Source organism: Leptidea sinapis, chromosome 41 (assembly GCF_905404315.1).
Source record: "Leptidea sinapis chromosome 41, ilLepSina1.1, whole genome shotgun sequence".
Taxonomy (NCBI): Eukaryota; Metazoa; Arthropoda; class Insecta; order Lepidoptera; family Pieridae; genus Leptidea; species Leptidea sinapis.
In genome coordinates, this window is record NC_066305.1 from 3,471,815 (window position 1) to 3,491,684 (window position 19,870).

At 36.4% G+C, this 19,870-nt stretch overlaps 1 protein-coding gene across 2 annotated transcripts in view; it reads right to left on the bottom strand.

The window, feature by feature from the left end:
* Positions 1-2,498: 2,498 nt before the first annotated feature.
* The window catches only part of LOC126976618 (knirps-related protein-like), a 79,300-nt gene continuing 61,928 nt past the window's right edge, over positions 2,499-19,870 (bottom strand). For both annotated transcript variants that reach the window (XM_050825092.1, XM_050825093.1), the window contains exon 3: positions 2,499-5,064. In XM_050825092.1, the coding sequence (XP_050681049.1) occupies positions 4,036-5,064 (1,029 nt within the window). In that variant the 3' untranslated portion in view covers positions 2,499-4,035. The remainder of the gene's footprint in view (positions 5,065-19,870) is intronic.

The following is a 19,870-nucleotide window of genomic DNA, read 5'->3' on the forward strand; positions in this document are numbered from 1 at the left end:
ACATTATACAATATTTTGCGATTTTAACTGACTGACTAACTGAGCCATACTTCTGTGAAAAAGGTATCAAACATCGGCACCTGTGTATCAAGATACCATTCTTGAAAAGGTAGTGAAGCCCCTTAATAACACCACGTTCAATAACCAAGAATGGTACTTCCAGCAAAACTCGGCGCCGGGTCATAAAGCTCGGTCTACGCAGTCTTGGTTGGAAACGAACGTTTCGAACTTCATCAGAGCTGAAGACTGGCCGTCGTCTAGTCCCGATCTTAATCCGCTGGATTATGATTTATGGTCAGTCTTAGAGAGTACGGCTTGCTCTAAAAGCCATGATAACAATAAAAATGGAGTAACTAAAACAATCCGTACGATTGGCAGTGAAGATTTTCCCTTGAAAAGAGTGCGTGCTTCTATTGATAACTGGCCCAACGTTTAAAGGACTGGACACTTCGAATAAACTTTTTATATTTTAAATTGTTTTTATTTATGTATTAAATTAACACACTGGAAAAGTAATATATGTTATTTGCAAAGAAAATTTCTTTTTCTTTGTTTCAACAAAATAATATGATTGATAAAAGCCTGGGTAGCAATTTTTGGACCAAAAACTCTTAAGGCGAGCTGAGTATAGTAAGCGCGAGCTGACTAAGATAATTCGAGACGTGTCTACTTCTGCCAATTATTTTATCATTTTAAGATTTTTAGTAAGGTGGCCGTACTACCGATACTCGGTTGCATGATAAACATGACAGTGTTAATAGTGTATCTATATGGAGTGTTCCGAAGAGCTGTTTCATCTGATTCCTGCCACCGAATTCCACTTTCACACGACACGCCACAAATTAGCATATCATCCCACCATTAAGTCAGGGAGGATGTCTGTTCTCGACGCCTGAGTTTTCTTGAAGGACAGGACCTATCCACTATCTGGCTGCGTGTAGACTGCGATGACCATCCGCAAATCTACGCATGCCTGTATAGGTCCCATAGCGGTAACGCAGAGACTGACCGGCTGCTCGAACACATCCAAATGGCTACAGATTCCGTGTTGGAGCAGATCCCCACTGCAGAGATCGTGTTTCTTGGCGATTTTAACTCCCACCACGCCGAAGGCTAGGCTTACGTACCACCGATCATGCAGGGAGATCTGTTCACGACTTCGCCTTAGCATATGGTCTGACGCAACTAGTTTTTGCGCCAACGCGAATCCCAGATGTGGAAGATCATACACGTTCACGCGGATGTGACGCATGTACACACAGTGCGGTTTTCAAGTAACATTCTTCCATGTACAACAAAGCTGTGGAATTATAATATTGTAAAATATGTGTAAAACTTTAGGATTTTTAATACGATGTTTATTCACACACTTTTGCACAAATCATCTTGCCCCAAACTAGGCTTAGCCTGTGCTATGGATTGGAAGACAATGATAATATATTTATTAAGTTATTCAAATTAATTACTTCAAAAAAGTGCTTACACCTTCCTTAAAGGCCGGCAACGCTACTAAGATTCCTCCGGTGTTTCGAGAGTATGTGGGCGGCGGTAATCACTTAACATCAGATACCCGTACGGTAGTTTATCCTCCTTTTCCATCAAAAAAAGGCGATACCCTTGACTAGCAATTTAAGTATATTACTTATTAATAATAATTTAATTGACAACCCAAATGCACAAGATAAAGTCCAGTGGTTAGTGACCCTGTATACTGAGCTAGAGGTCCCGGGTTCGAATCCCGGTAGGTGCCAACTTTTATATGATGAATATGGTTGTTTCCGAGTCAAGGATGTTTATTTGTATTTATGTAACAGATAACTTCCCCGTAACGATAGTTTTATTTTAATGTAATCATAGTATTGTAAATATAGTTATAAGATTTCTTTGACCAGATATTGAATTATATTTATGAATATATATCTTAATAAATATATCATCGTCTTCCAATCCATAGCACAGGCTAAGCCTAGTTAGGGGCAAGATGATTTGTGCAAAAGTGTGTGAATAAACATCGTATTAAAAATCCTAAAGTTTTACACATATTTTACAATATAGTATTTCTTATGAAAATTTTTATGAAAATAAGGGACGAGACGAGCAGGACGTTCAGCTGATGGTAATTGATACGCCATGCCCAATACAGTGTTGCTCAAGATTATTGAAAAACTCAAAAATTCTGAGCGGCACTAAACTGCGCTCGTCACCTTGAGACATAAGATGTTTAGTCTCGTTTGCCCAGTAATTTCACTAGCTACGGCGCCCTTCAGACCGAAACACGGTAATGCTTACATATTACTGCTTCACGGCAGAAATAGGCGCCGTTGTGGTACCCATAACCTAGCTGGCATCCTGTGCCATTCGTATAGTATTTTATTTTTGTTTTAAGTTTTCACTTCTAAGTATAGGCAGTCGCTCTTGTAATTTCATTGATTTTGTTTGAAATTTTTTTTAATGTTCTTAAACCATTAATTGTATAGTATTCAAATAAAACAATAAAATCGAGTGCAAGATCATTTTATTTTGTACGTTCTCTGTATTAATTACTCCTAACTACAATATTTACAAAAACCTTTAAAAATACACGAAACTATGAGTATGTGCGCCTGTGACTACCTCACATCTGAGTAAATAGAAAACAATGATGCTTTGAGCAAATACATAGCAATGCTACCTTTACGAATCAACGTAGCAATAACTAAACAAGCTTGGTACATGGACTTACAATATACTAGCCTATAGACAAAGAACTCGTGAAGAGAAGAAGCTCTTTAATGGAGATACAGGAGGAAAAGAGAATATATTGTTGCTGTAACTGATTTGATTAACAAGTCCTAAGAAAATTTATACGTCTAGATAGAGTCTTTTGCTGTTAGACAATTGTGCGTGACAAGCTACGTCTTACAATTTGTGTGACACTTTGTGTTAGTGTTCCAAATAGAGGTTAACTCAATTTCTTTCGACGTTTTCACAGCTGTTATAGTCTATCTAGACGTATTAATGATGTAAGAACAAGTCTTAAGTCGTCTGCCACTCTTGGCATAAGCTTCGTAGTATATTGAATTTTAAACTAGCTAACACACACATTGGCAAATCAAAATTTGTCACACATTATTGGGCTTTCAGGTCGTCTTTACGCTAGTATATATTTAATATTTTCTAAGTCTATGCTTGCCACTATAACAAAATACAAATCAAAGCACCCGACACTGGTTAATTTGTCGACAATTCGATTCTACTAAATGTAATAAATAATTTCGATACAAAACAATAAGGTTCAAATACAATACGGAATGTTGCTACAATTAGAACTGGCTAACTACACTAATACTTATAATACAATAATTTATTATTTACACACAATTTGTACATCCTTTACCGGGTCATTACCAATATTGATTTCAACTAAACTACTTAAGTTACGTATTTGGATAGACTCTTAAATCAATCGATAACAATTCAAACAAAACTTATCCGCGACTAATCTTGTCCTACTTATATTAATCACAATCCGATTTACTGGCCTTCAGCGTTTCGCAAAGTCTATAGAAAGAGCGCTCGGGAAGTCCGCTGGGTTAGGACTCACAAATGATAGAATTTTCTAAATATTTTCCTATGCCTCGATCAAGACAATTTAGTTCAAAAATAAAATGATATAGTTCACATTTATTGTAATGCACTATTTACTAACAAAAAAGTGAGCGAAATAAATATTTTAAATATTTATGCAACATTTCATCGACATCAAACTAAACACGCATGAATTTGAAAAAGTACATGTACAACAAATTCTAAGAATGGCAGTACCTTTACACACGTTGATTGTTTCAAATTGTTGAATTGAATTCATGGAAAATTTATCGAAAACTTTATGTTAACTGACCCTAATTGTCATGCGACGACGACACTGCTATTGAAGTCGCACTGATAGCACTTAAATTTGAGAAAAACTTCATCCTCACTAGTTTTCTTTTCGTGGCCTTCAGCGCCGTTCCACAGAATTTATGGAAACTGCACCTGGTGTTGATAAATATGGCGTCACACTTTGGTTGTTAAGTCAAGCGGGTGAAGCTTGATCCGCTTTATTTGGGAGTATGAGATGTCTTCTTCTTCGCTGACAGATACTCGGTCGCTCGCTGATTCCGGATCGTCATTATCCGGAGTAATCACTTCACTATCCTCGGACCGCCGTCGGGCAGAACTCGATCTACCATCTGATTTTACAGACAAGTCCATTGGGTTTTCTTGCAGAGGTGACTCAGAAGTTCTTCTTTCGGCTGGAGGTGTTGGCACAAACTCAGCTTCAGGTATGGCTTCTTCCTGTACTGGTGGAGCAGAACGCTGCTGCTTGAGTATTTCATCCAAGAAGAATCGTTTTGATGTCTCCGTATTATGGTCATCTATCCTAACGTCGTTGTTATTCTCAGCGGCTTGCCTCATTGCCGCGTGGTCTAACAAATGTCGGGAATATATCGGATGAAAACCCGGTGGAAATAGCAGTGGATGGTTTGGTGCAAAAGGGCTAAAAGGTGGTGGCGGTAGAAATGGCGAATGGTGAAAATGATGCAAAGGCATATTGGCTAGGGGGAGATGAACAAATGTATCTCTAGGCGGAGTGAGTGGTCTATCCATTTGGCGGGAGTGCGTGATTCGTGCTTTCTCGTCCAGTTTTGGAGACGAATCACTGCGGTGAGAATCCGGTGAGCCGGAGCAAGGCTTATAGTCGTCCAGCCCCAACAGAGTCAGTTCTTCTTTAGTTCGAGGTCTTCCCAATCCAGGAAATAGGTGAGGGGGAAAAGGCGATGCTAACGGATGTGATGATGGTGGAACTCTCGGTGGTGACTGCGATTGAGCAGCTTGTTGCTGCTCTTGGAGTAAACAGTGGATTTTGAACCAGTTAGATCTTCGGCCATATCTTGAGCCAGATTTGGACATTCCGACCATCAGACATTTACGTAGACGGCATGCCTTGCACGCCGTTCTGTTCTTCTTATTAATAACGCATTCGCCATTATTCTTGCATTCCGTGATGGAGTTCAGATTATTGTAGGATCGGCCGAAGAAAGACTGAAACAGAAAGAAAAGCTACCATTAGATACGACTAGAACATAACACTAAAAACGCTATAGTTGAAATATAATCCGTAAAAATGTTAATAATACTAATAAAATTAATGAATTAACTGCATTTAATATGCCCGTCTTTGATTAAGCACTCGATGTTGTTATAATAAATTCTATTTCGTGTTTGCCTTGTAAATAGATAAGCGTTTAATTGTATATAATTATACGTTTATGTTAAGCTGCGTTTACACGGGCGGCTGCGCACGCGCCGAGTGAGTCTGAAAGTGAAAACCCTGCCTTAGTAATGCCTTGTTTATGGTTGTAGACGTCATTTCCTTTGGATATAGGCCACAGGTTCAGTTCCAGTCGGTTACGCTCGTTTATACACGGTTTCGTTTTTTCGACCTTGACTTTTCGTTTTATTATGTAAGGTTCCATTGTTCAACTTTTGGATTAGTGGAAATAATTTCAGCTTTTGAAATAACTTTGAAACCTAAATAAGTAACTATACTTATTAACTTATAGCAGGTACTAACCAGTGGGAGGCTCTTTTGCACAGGATGCCGGCTAGATTATGGGTACCACAACGGCGCCTATTTCTGCCGTGAAGCAGTAATGTGTAAGCATTACTGTGTTTCGGTCTGAAGGGCGCCGTAGCTAGTGAAATTTCGGACTTTCGAATTCAATAGGTAAAACCAATGACTCTCACCACAATGCCCCCGGTTTTCAAATTCCTATGTAAGTTTATTCGACGCTTTATAAGGTCTTGTGATTCCGCTGGTGTTACAAGAGAGTAAAGACCGTGTCTTGACTCACAAGAGACTCATAAGGTAACCCATGTGCTCGTTTCTTCCATAAAAAAACAGAAGTTGGCTGGCGATCTTTCAGTTGTACGAGGGATTTGTAAGTGATGAAATAAATGGAAGATATCTACATTCAAAGTTGAAAAGGAAAAGGCATTTAAGTAAAGAAATACTGCTTGGTGCTATGACTGTTGAAAGCATAGTCTTTTACCTTTTCCTGAAGAACTGATTCTATACAAATGAGATCGCATTTCGATATAAATAGCTTCGACTGCCGAAAACAGCAAGCGTCGCAAATATGTCGGTCTTAGATAGTCATACATCTTTTTGCCGTTTGGTGTTGAGACACTTGACCCGTGGGCCCCAGAGGCGCGGAAAATGTTCAAAGTACTATCTTCACGCCTCAATAAGGCTTCCGGACACCCAAGCGAAGGCAGCTATTTCGGTCAACGGATGAGCCTTGCTATCCAACGCGGTAATGCTGCCAGTATTCTTGGTACGCTTCCACGTAATGATAGTTTTAATTTTATGTAGTCGTAGTATTGTAAATATAAGTATAAGATTTGTTTTGTTTGAATAAATATAATAAGTGAATATAAGGACATTTATTGGAACACTGCGGTAGGTAGGTAGGGTGCGCTATACGCGGGGTGTCGTAACATTTTATAGTTTACGATAAACTAATGGTGTTTCAGAATTTACTCACATTTATGATGCCTTACATTGTTGTATTTATGCGAGTTTTAATGACCAGTACTGGTACTCTATGTACAATTATTTATCAGCTGAATGATATACGTCATTCCGGTTTGCTTGTAAATTGGGTGATAAACTGTTACTTAACAGAGGCTTAGCCGCCGTAAATTGTTATGGATGGCTCATTGCTTTCATCTCGCCCGACCTGAAAGGAGTGGTACCCGCTTGAAATACGTTAAGAAAATAAAACATAGATGATTTTGGATATTTTGTTTTCAATCACGAAAGAAACTGAAAATAGTAAACTTGTATAATTACCAATTTAGACTTTTAATAAGTCTGAATGCTAAAGACTTGAATGCTAAAGTCTTTACAGATAAGTATCTTCTCCTACTCTACAATAATTAAAACATGTTGTGTCAAATAAATGAATTCACTGAACGCACGTCAGAGAACATGGGTATTCCATATAATAACAAAATATTTAATAAAGAATACAATACCACCATATTTGAGACACTTAAAACAATACAAGTTTTAATTATTCTAAGAGTTATTAAAAGTGTCTTATGATGCAAGTGAGTAAATATATAGTTTTTATGTGATTTATATCTCATTCATTTTCTTCTAAGTAATCGAAGTAAAAATCTGATTTATTTATTTATTTTTAATGAGTTATTAACGCTTTGTTACAATATGTTTGTTTTGCTAAGAATTATGGATTATTTACTCGTAAAGAATCAGTACCTATGTGACACAACGACGATGAAGCGAAGAACAACATTCCAAATCATAAAATATAAAGCCATTATATTGCAGTAATTATTGGTACTGGCTGTTTGAGATAAAACAAACTAGATGGCGCTGCTTTGTTTTATAACAGTTTTACAGTATACAGAATTAAGTTGTAATATCAAGTCATCTTAAAACCTTCCTGATCATCCTTCCTATGTCCTAATCATATAGCAGCTTCAGTATAATATCCCAGTGGACCCTCCTAAGGGAGTGCCGCTTGCGCCTCTCTCTCCCCAAGAGGAAGAGAGGTTGCCGCAGATGAATGCTTAGCGGGCACATGCGCAAAGCCAACCTCTGGTGGTGTCTGGTGGGTAGACACGTAGGCAATCACGGTTTTCACACAAGTGGTCACACATTATTAACGCAGCCGACGATGGTATGCATGAGCATTCACCAAAAAGGTTAGACACAGACAATCGCGACTGCTGAAGCTAATGAATATAATAGTTCCATATAAGTATAAATTACATCAATAACAATTATTATTAGCACAACACTCAAGTTTACTCCTAACGTACGAGAGCGTGACGCAATTGTGACATTAAAAACCTTTGGCGTAAGCGTCAAATTTATGTGAATTTAAACGCAGGCCATTTAACGTAACTGTATTCTTTGGATTCACTTTTGCAAGTGAAAAGAGGTATTACAAAACAGAGATGGTCAGGTCAGAGGTGACGGGTGAACTAGCCTTGCCGCCCGAACCCTCTCGCTTGCCTCACCGTTAGTATTTATGCACATACTGCAGAGCTGGTAATGGCGAGCACAAAACGCGTTATTGTATTCAACGACAGCTATTACAAGTATTTTTTTCTGAATGCTTTGTTAGTAATAAGAAATTTTAATAATAATAGTCATTATTATAATAATTATAATCATAATTTATAATAAATAATAGAAAATACAATATTGGTTAAAAATGTAGAGTGAATATGTATAAGCATGCCTTTTTTCTAAAGAATAGCAATATTAAAGTATTCAACAGATAAGAAATGTGTTGAGATAGTTCGCTCACACACACACACACACCTAGCAAGTACAAGATCTCAGCATAAGTTTAGAAAAATGAAACTAAGGTCGTAAACGCCTAAAAATTTTGACAGCAAAGTGTACATTGTACTGTTTAATATCTATTTTCTGTGGGTATAATCTTTTTATTTAAAGTCTCTATTCTAAATGTACAATTGCTGAACATCAATGTGCAATATCTGTAAAATGAATGTAGATGTCAACTTGATATTATCAATAAGAAAACATGTCTTCTACAAAAAATGTAGTTTATAAGTATTTAGTAATTCGTACATAGTATAGTAAGTTAGCGATCCTACCTACTAAGCTAGAGGTCCCGGGTTCGAATCCCGGTAGGTGCAAGCATTTATATGATGAATATCGATGTTTGTTTCCGAGTCATGGATATGTATATATGTATTTACGTATGTTTAAGTAAGTATTTTGTATTAAATATATCGTTGTCTTGCAACCCATAACACAGGCTATGCCTATTTGGGTCAAGATAATTTGTGTAAAAGTGTGTCAATATTATTATATTATAGTAATATCTGAGTAATAAATAAATCAATAATATATTTTGTCAGCGAGTGTACTCCGTGTAAGGTTGCACAGTGTAGGTACAGAGCGCATCCTCAGTCCACTCTATTAATTATTATATCTAGTTGACAATCGGCGTTTATAAGCTTCACGCGGGACCGGTTCGCCGCTGATTAAGTGCGCCTGTTATTTAACTCAACATGCCACAACACTCGTAACTAGATATACATAATTCTTGCGCTATTTATTATGCGATTATACCGGGCTTTCAGTTCCGGTAACCACGACAACCCTGCTTGTTACAGAAACAAGGAGTTCCTTGCTAGAATACATCGTAAAGTAAACGACTAGCTTCTTACAGCGCTGCTTTACATAGAAATATCGAAAGCCTTACTCTATGCGATAAAAATGATTTTTGCATTAATAGAAACAGATTGATGTACACGTTAACTTCAAGAAATATAATTACGAAAGCCAACAAATCAGAAAATGACGTCACCTAAAAACACCAGACAATTCGATCATTTTATGGATTATTAATTTCAAGGAATGGGAGAACATTATACGCGGCAGGATCTATCAACGGCAAATTATATAGCAATATTTTAGCTTAAATCATTTAAATGTCTAGGTAGACTATGACAGCTGTGAAAATGTCGAATTAAATTTAGTTTAGAACTAACCTCTATTTTGAGGAATGCACGCACACTGACACAAAGTGTCATACAAATCGCGATTGTAAGACGTAGCACGTCATGCACACTAAACTAATATTCCTCGCCTGTTTTTATGGGTTATCTAACAACAAGAGACTACTAGACGTATTAAATAACTAAGTATTTTCTATATTTTACTGAATGCCTATACTTTTATGCACTTATTTTCGAACAGTGTCGAAAACACTTTATTTCAGGTAACTCCCGTGAAAATAAGCGTAATACAAAAAGTTGAAACTATGATACCAAAAAATGTTATTTTAATCTAAAACACAACATTATAACTCATCAATATGTTACTAAAGTCACAATTAAACGAAATTTTGTTACACAAATTCGAGGTGTGTGTTCGTTCGTCTTTTGGAAAGACACCACACACTTAACAATATAAATCTGCAAAGAATGACAAATTAAAGCAGCTCATTATTATTACTATCACAATTAAAACAATTGCAGTGATTGACACCACAGATAGCTAAGGACACCGTAGGGCATTCAAACAAAACATATTTTCGTTATATCCATATGTAGCGGGTATCACCTTGCCGGCTCACTATCTATAATCTAATCTCGATTATTAGAGATTCCTGTCTCGTGGCGGGTTTAAGGTTGTATTGTTTGAACATTCCACAAGTGTGACGTGACGGTACAATGCATCTGATTGCTATTCGTGCGACGTGGAACATTTTGGCAACGTATTGTGGATTATAATTGATTGCTGCTTGTTTGTTCTGTATGGAAGTGATGTTCGAAAGATTATCGTTCGTGTAGGCACTACATGTCTTTTATATAAGAAGTGGCAAACAGGCAAGAGTCTCACGTGATGGAAAGTGTTGAGGCAACCGTCCATGGACATTCACAACACCAGGGGTCAAGAGATGCGTTGAAGGTCCCTGAGTAGGTAGGTAGGTAATGTGTGGTTGTGGAATGCGAGACTTGAACATGATGCGGGTGAAACTTTGCATTTTGACATGATGTCCAGTGGTAGAATTTGGCTATTGGTATTAACCCTAACAACTCCTCTAAATACTCCACGTGTACGGTAGAAGATGCAGAGAGAACTCACATCTCTACGCAACGCCAAAGAATCGAGCCGATCGGAGACGATTTGATCGTCGAAGACTCGGGCCGCTCTTCGTTCTAGTTAAATATCTCAACGTCTATTGGGTGAAGTTGATTGCAACTGCCAATATTTTATTGACAAAACTATAAAGTTCATATCAATAAAGCTCAGTGAAAGATGGCTGCTCCATAGCATAATAATAATTTAATAGCTTCGGGAATCACACATGAATGCAGATTTGTCCTTAAAGTAATAAATATCTGATTCGTATTGTATAGCGTACAAGCGCCTGATAGCCGCGTCATATCAATGATTACTTTTAAACAAGTCATCATCGAATTGCTTCACCTGCACTGCGGTCCATCATTCGCCAACATAATCACGATCATACGACCGTGAGAATCCCATACATCTGCGAACTCTGACCTGATATCGTAACAAACTTTCGGCAACGCTGAGTCTTGGGTTGTAAAACGGATCATATGATGTGGGGTGAAAGGTTGATATTGTGTTGTGTGTGGTGTTGTGAAGAATGCGTGCGCGTCAGTCTGACTTTGCGTTCGGAAGCAGTGACCTGAACACTTTCGATGTTTTGATTGCGGCTGACATTACGATACGATCGATTGTTACTTTAATATGAATCGATGCTTTATCGATACGCCGAGTGACCAATGAGAGAGTTTATTGCAACTGCGCCTCTTTTATTAAGTTTTTGAGCATGTGGTCCTAACAGTTACAAGACCTTTGGCGTGATTACGAATCACGTTAATGACTAAAGATAGAAGCACAGAATTAAAACACAGGAATTATAAGCAATTACAGAATAAATTGTGGAAAACATTATCTTCTCTATGTAGTACACTACACTACAGTAAACTTAATCGCTGAAAATTTGGTTATAGTATGAATCTTTAATCTAAACTTTAATTTCTGTTTTTATTCATTGTATTTTTTTTTCATTTTTTTATGACAATAAGAGACGAGATGAGCGGGACTTGGTAATGACAGCTGTTGGTAATGGATACTCCCTGCCATAACAATGCAGTGCCGCTCAGGATTGTGAAAATCCCAAGAATTCTGAAAAATACTACAACTGCGCTCGTCACCCTGAGACATAAGATGTTAAGTCTCATTTGCCCAGTAAAATATCTAGCTATGGCCCTTCAGACCAAAATACAATAATGCATACACATTCCTGCTTCACGGCAGAAAAAGCCGCAGGAGCCTCCTACTGGTAAATGCCCTGCCCTTAGTTTTACAACACCCTTGGGTCTGAGACTTCCCTATTATTTTTATGCCCCGAAGAAGCACAGGGAATGGCACTTCTTAAGTACATCTTTATACAGTTGAATGTACTACACATCTCAACCAATGTATAGGTAAAGGTGGTGGTACTACCATATGAGCAACTCCTATACATACATCAAGATGGTATTGTGCTGAAAATGAAAAGATGTTAAATTATCTCTGTCATACACTACAGGAATATTTTTACTGTACAACTGTTGAAAATTTTTATGGCAGATTTTTAGCCATTCTTAAATGTAGCTGCGATTAAGTATCCAATTGATTATGGATCACAAAACAGCAGACACAGTTACATGACGCTTCTCTGACACAAAAGGGCGCAACATAACATACAACTCGTGCCGTGAATTAGAATTATCGCCGCGCTCCAATAAGTCGATCCGTGTGCCAACCGCTTGCGTCCGTTGACAATTTCATAACGACCTCCATAAAACAATGACACTCATTAGCAATCCAACAAACTATTTTAAACTCTAGCCACTCCGCCATTTGAGTCAATTCGTTCTGCACTTAGCTGTATGGGATAAACAAAATGAGTGCAAATTGTTATCGACCGCGCGACACAATCGAAACGAATCAATTTAAACTGTAATATTGCAATGTCGTTATCATTTCAAACGGACCTGTCGGATCCAAATAATGGCTAATTAGATCCAAGCCCAATAAAGGTGATAATTACATTTTATCTAATTAATCTTCATGCTGAAGATGTTATGACAGGCTGTAAAACGGCTACGCCCGCGTGTAATCCGAGCGAGGTGTTACAGACCGCAATAAAACCGCAAAGTTAAAGCCGACTCCAATTAAGTATAAAGTAACAATCCGATTAATTCAGCCGAGTCGGAGGCCATTAATGGTCTTGCTTTTGTTTTCTTTGAGTCGGAAACTAATGCGAGTGACAAATTACGGAGCGCGCGGTGTCTTTGACTACCGAGGATCGCGAGCGCACAATGGAGGCGCCACAAATTGTCCCGGCTGGCTCACAATACGATCGCGCTCACGGATAATCGTAAAACCTTTAAAAACAAATTAGTAGTCGTGATTTATTGCGCTCGGTTACGAAACGAGACCTCTCGACGTTGGCTCGGAACGTTTTCCGTTGAGCGTTTTCCGTTCGCGTGCGTAACTGCAATTTGAATGTGCTCTAAATTGGAATATAATTCGCGTCGCTTGACGGTCGTGAGGTGAGCATGCGACGAGAGTAGCACTCGCGGTTGCGCGAGTCTCGTCCCGATATCTCTTGGGGATTTACTAACCCCAGCTCGTTCGTTTAATGAGCTTAAGAATACAATGTTGACTCTCGGGTTAACTACTTCTGGAATCATATAAATTGAGCAGGACAAAACGGATAAAGTACTCGGCTCCAAGATTGGGCAGACAAACGACGACACTGCTTACTTTATACATTTTGTTTTTCTCAATTACCTCTGTTTCTATTGAGCGAAGATGTCTTTGTGATTTTTTATTTTGCACAGTGGGTTAGATGTATATCCGGGTGTATCGCTTTATGATAAATGAATATAAAACCTTAACATTTCAAATAAAATCGAGTAAGATTATCGAGATATTTTTTATCGAAACATTTTGAATCATACTGACATAATAACTTGAAGGCAATTAATTGGATGGCTGATAAATATTCAGATACTTTATAATATCTCCGTTGGGAAAGGTTATGTGGGCAAGGTTAGAGCATTTACGATGTCTGTCTGTCCGATTTGTTATGGATCGCGTCGACACCTCGCTAAACTTAGCGATTAGCAATTCTATATATACTTATGTAATAAGGATATATACCGCCTATGTATAATTTGGTAGGTATTGATTATATTGGTATTTTTTGAGACAACCCCGTGGCCTAGTAGTAAGAATGTACCATTAACCTCTCAGCTAAAGAAACCGGTTTTTTTTCTACGATTATAATATTATTATTTATTTTCGAGTCATTCATGTTTTTATGTATGTTTTAAGTATGTAAATATAATATATATATATATATATATATATATATAGTTACAGGCTATAGTTACCTGTAAAATGTATACTTAAATAATATGCGGTAAGAAAATTTTTGTGTAAGTATGTCTGTTATTATTCTTGCTCGTTTGTTAATGGCAATGAGTTTCTTGCCACTTCTTCTCATTAAAGCTCAACCTTTTACGAAGTGTCCAAGTCACAAGGGTCATTCCATCAGGACGATTGCCATCGCGGCGAGTAATAATAACCAATCGAAGCTACTTTTGTATTCATTGCCTTATTTTATTGTTTCATCTTATTAATTTTATTTTTCTCTTCTTGCTACCGGATTTTATATTGTTCTAGTCTTAGATGTCAAAGGATTAATAGTTAAACTAATGCTTAGAGGTTTATTTTAATATTAACTCAGTTGGTATATACATGCTAATTTCTTCAAAAGATATTTTTCATTCGAATGTTCTGACACTTCAAATTTTATTCAAAATATATGATAAATATATCGTTGAAAATATTACAGTTTTTATCATATTTATATCATTAGTACAATTCACCCAATGATATATTTGTTGTTTTAGTAGTAATGATACTTGATGTTGTTTTAAGCAATGTCACAAGTACCCTCATTTCACGGCAAATGAGCGCTCTATTGGTTTCTCAACTGGAAGCAAACACCATGACCAACCTTCCTGTTATTTGCATCAACTGCCAACTTCCACTAATACAAGTCAAAGAAGTGATTTTTTACACTTATACAGATATATTTTTGACAGATAGATTCAGCATCATACAATGGACCAAGGATTTGACTTAGGCGTATATGGTATAAATTTTGAGTTTGAGGAAAGTAGAATGTGCAATTCTATGACCTTTTTAAGGGAAAGGGAACAAGAAAATCTCGATAAAGCTGCAATGATAACAATTTTTTTGTTATTCATGATTTTCTACTACTACTGACTACAATAATTAGATTATTATAATACGCTCAAACTAGATAATATATTCAAACAAAACAAATCTTATAACTAGTTTCCAGTAGCCTTATTGAGGCGCGAAGATAGTATTTTGAACATTCTATGCGCCTCTGGGTTCCCAAAAAAAAACTAGTATCTAATATAATTGATAGCTGTTGGCTTCTTAATTTGCTTCTTAAGTACTAAGCTCATATGTCAAGGAACATTTAAAAATATCTACGAATTTTGATGATTGAACCGAACGATATTAATTGCGTACGGTCAAGTGGAGTTATACGTGCCTAACAGGCAAATGTTTCTGGCTTCCAACCTAGCTATATTTAGATGTAAGTATTTTTTTTTTATAATACTAGAGGGAGCAAAACGGTCTCACTTGATGTAAAGTGAAAACGAGCAGCCCATGGACATCCAGAATAATCAGTCAAGATATGATTTGCTGGCTTTTGAACAGGAACTTAGCTTCAATACCTTGCTAATTGAGTGGTTTCCTTCAAATAGGGTCGTAAGTGGTTGCATGATTTGGCCTCAGTTGGTGAATCTTCGTGAGATATAAATAATATAAAATACTGAAATGGCGGCAATGAGTTTCTTGCCACCTTTTTCATCAAAGCTCAACTTATCCGTAGTGGTAGTAAAATTAAAACAGAAAAACATTCATTCATTCCCATTGCTCTAAAATGATGATCGTAACGTTACCTGCGATCCAGCGAGCCCCACATTCATCCGTTGATGACTGACATAAAAAAGTATACAATTTCGTAGTGCGTCTGATTAGTACATTATCAACTATCATAGAATTAATTTAATAAGCAAGCGTTTTCATTAATTTTAAGCAAGAGTTTTCGTAACATCTGTCAATATACAGGACGTAACAGCTCTGTCGGATTTCTAAGTCCTAACAGACGACATTACCGCACTTTACGCAAACCCATTGTTGTTCTGTTCCACTTGTTGCGACTTATGTTGCCTTGGTACTTAAACGAGTGATCTATATTGACCGCAGAAACCATAAATAAGCCTTACGAATAAATGGAGAGCTGATTTTTTTTGTTCGGTTACACTGCGAAAACTAACTGGTAAAATACTATTACCATAAGATGCAGCGTGTTTCAGAGATGGTTTTAGTGTTCGAAGTAAATCCATCGAACAGCATTATATTACAAATATTGCTTAGTAGATAAAATTAATTGTAAGAAAACCAGGTGTTGCCTTTAGTAAGGCAGTACGCGGGTGACCATTGATCGGGCCGGTCCTAGTTACCATTAACCATTTGTCTATAACCATTACAGGACTGGTCCGAGTAACCATTTTAACCAATTAATAGTAGAGATCCGCGTACTTACAAATAGAACCATTAGCTATAGTTATTTACCAAGTGTCATAGATTAATTTAGTATCTTAAGTAAATAAATACTTTTACCATAAAACCAATATATATATCTACCCCTAAGTGCACCCCTTTTCATTTAGTATAATATGATATGTAGGTAGGTGATTACTTATCCGAGACTTATATGTTTTTGACTTTGAAATACCTATATATTCGCAATAATTATATTTCAGTCAAGCAACTTTATTTATATGACAAAACATCGTTTGCCGGGTCAGCTAATATTATTATAATTTATAAATAATATCAAAATAAATAAGCCTACTATTTCACGTATCATTAATAATGATTTTGTATATTGTTTATATATTGGGTTTTATTCTTAAATCTTCACTGCGAACATTAACTTTTTTTGAAAGAAAATAAATCTCATATTATTCACTAGTAATTTATCTATAGGTGAAAGATTTTTAAAAATCTGTTAGTTCCTGTGTTTATCCATTACAAAGAAATATACAATGATCAAGTTTTTTACGGAAGAGGATGACATAGGGTCATCTGATGATAAAGGGTCAACTGATGGTATGTGGTCATCCCGGCTCATTCGCTGTTGTAACACCATAGGTAGCACAGGGGCGTTGCCGACCTTTTAAAACCTTATATTATTACCTTCTCTTCAAAAAACTCAAATTTATTTATTCATTAAATTTATTGGCAAAGTATAATTGTACATATGTATGTTTCCTGATGGAATGACGCTGGTGGCTTGGGCACGGGGCAGGGCGCTGGTGTGGGACGCTACTTGCGTCGACACTCTGGCTCCTTCTCATGTCCAAGTTACGTCAGTTGGTGCTGGAGCTGCTGCTTCGACTGCCGAAGACAGCAAGCGTCGCAAATATGTTGGTCTCAGTGAGTCATACATCTTTGTGCCGTTTGGTGTCGAGACACTTGGCCCGTGGGGCCCAGAGGCGCGGAGAATGTTCAAAATACTATCTTCGCGCCTCAATAAGGCTACTGGAAACCCAAGCGCTGGCAGCTATTTCGGTCAACGGATCAGCCTTGCTATCCAACGCGGTAATGCTGCCAGTATTCTTGGTACGCTTCCACGTAATGATAGTTTTAATTGTATGTAGTCGTAGTATTGTAAATACAGTTATAAGATTTGTTTTGATTAAATAAATATATTTTAATATATGTATTATATCTTCGAACATTTATTTATACGTTTAGATAATATAGACTATGACAACAATGAAAAAAAATAAGATTAGAGTTAACCTCTATTTGGAGCATAACACGCACACTTACACAAAGTGTCAAACAAAGACGTAGCCTATAACGCACACTAAATTATTAAACCTGGCCTGTTTTTATCTGTTGTCTAACAGCAAGAGACTATATAAGAGTGTTATATAATTGAAACGTAAAAGAATATTCATAATGCATTTTATAATAATTAACAAATAGTTTTTGATTGGATGAATAATTTATGAATGCATTTTACATAATTTTATTTGTTATGGCACTGTTACAGGTCACATATTTAATTTTATTTATTCATTCATTAGTCATTTTTAATATTATATTATAAGATTGAGCGAGTCCTCTAATGATTATGATAAAAGCATTTCATAATAATAATATTGACACACTTTTTACACAAAATATCTTGCCCCAAGTTAAGCATATATAGCCTGTGTTATGGATTACAAGACAATGGTATATTTAATAAAATATACTTACTTAAACATACATATATTCATATAAACATACATACATAAATTTAAACATCCATGACTCGGAAACAAACATCTATATTCATCATATAAATGCTTGCACCTACCGGGATTCGAACCCGGGACCTCTAGCTTAGTAGGTAGGTTCGCTAACCACTCGGCTATACAGGTTGTCATTTGGACAAATATCCTTAATACAAAATAAAATAAATAATAAGTATAATTCCATTGATTGAAGCTTTACTTACACAAGACGACAAAATTTTTATCACCGTTTTAGCAATTGTGTACGTTTTTTTCTTAAATTAGCCTAGGCTGAGATCTGAGCAAAGTCTAAGTACGCACTATAGTGCTTAGCTGGGTCTAAGCTAAGCAGAAAGGTTCATTTCGTTTGTAGTCATTTGACAGCTAGTCATTTAAAATTATGCTGAGCTTAAGTAAGACAGTCCAATGGAAAAGTCAAGTACGCGTTTTATCAATAAATATCTCAACAAAGAAAGCCTCAGATCTTAGCCAAAGAATATTTTTATGTTTAAAAATTTGCATGAACTAAAACTGACCTACTAAAACTAGTGACGTAAAACCAAGCGGCGAGAAATCTACTAATACACATTATTACGGAGCAGAAAAAACTATAACGGATATATTGCGTGTTATATTTATCCACGTATATCTCCCGGACATTTCACTACAAACGATTATATTTGCTATTCTAAGTTATTTTATAACAACATGATCTATATTTGCATGTAGACTTAGAAGTGACGACAGGATGAATCGGTTTTGAATCCGAATCGGAACGATTAAAACAATTATCGAGCGGAAATCAAATCGAACATTGCAATTGTTTTGTTTTTATACAATGTTATTAGCAAATACGGATTACGCGATATTAGTTGCGAAGGAAAATGGAATACAGATTTATTTTTAATGACATAAGAATTAGGACAGCAGGACGTTTAGCTAATGGTAATTGATACGCTCTGCCCATTACAAAGCAGTTCCGCTCTGGATTATTGAAAACACCAAAAATTCTGAGCGGCACTACAAATGCGCTTGTCACCTTGTTACATAAGATGTTAAGTCTCATTTGCCAAGTAATTCCACTAGCTACGGCACTTTCAAACCGAAACTCAATAATGTTTACACATTACTGCTTCACGGCATAAAAAGGCGCCGATGTGGTACCCATAATCAAGCCGGCATCTTCCCACTTGTAAGATAGAACAAAGCCTAGAATCTTGTTGTGATTGGATTCATGTCATCAACTACCATAATTATACAAGTGACTATAATACGGTAATAATCGTATCGATACCTCAGTTCCAGACAGTAACAATTCAGAAAAGGCGATAAGTTTTTGTTTATTTTATAATTATTAATAATATTTTTTCATAGAAGATATCCTCGTTACATTTTGAGGTAATGAACGTAACCCATTAAACAGATTTAGCAATGATTCATAATCAATTGACCTTGATACAATTACCTAAATTTAATTAAGTTTCTATTTATATAATTATCCAATCTATTGGAATCAATTATATTCTTGTCTATTTGGCTTGATTTCTGAAAAGACATTTGATTAAGCTAGATTTCCTATTAGTTGTATAAATTAATATGTATTGTAATGTACCGTTTATATTAAAGGTTATGTAGGGTTATATTTTTATCAATATTTTTGTATTGTTAAAATATTCTTGTTATGGGAAAAAGAAGAGACGAGCAAGATGGAAAATGATATTCATCGCTACTCAATTCTTGAACAGTAAATTCCGAATGTCTCACTATTCACGAATAAGATACATATACATATTGTATAGCCTTATTGGCTCAGTAAGTTCACTAGCTACGGCGCCCTTTAAACTAA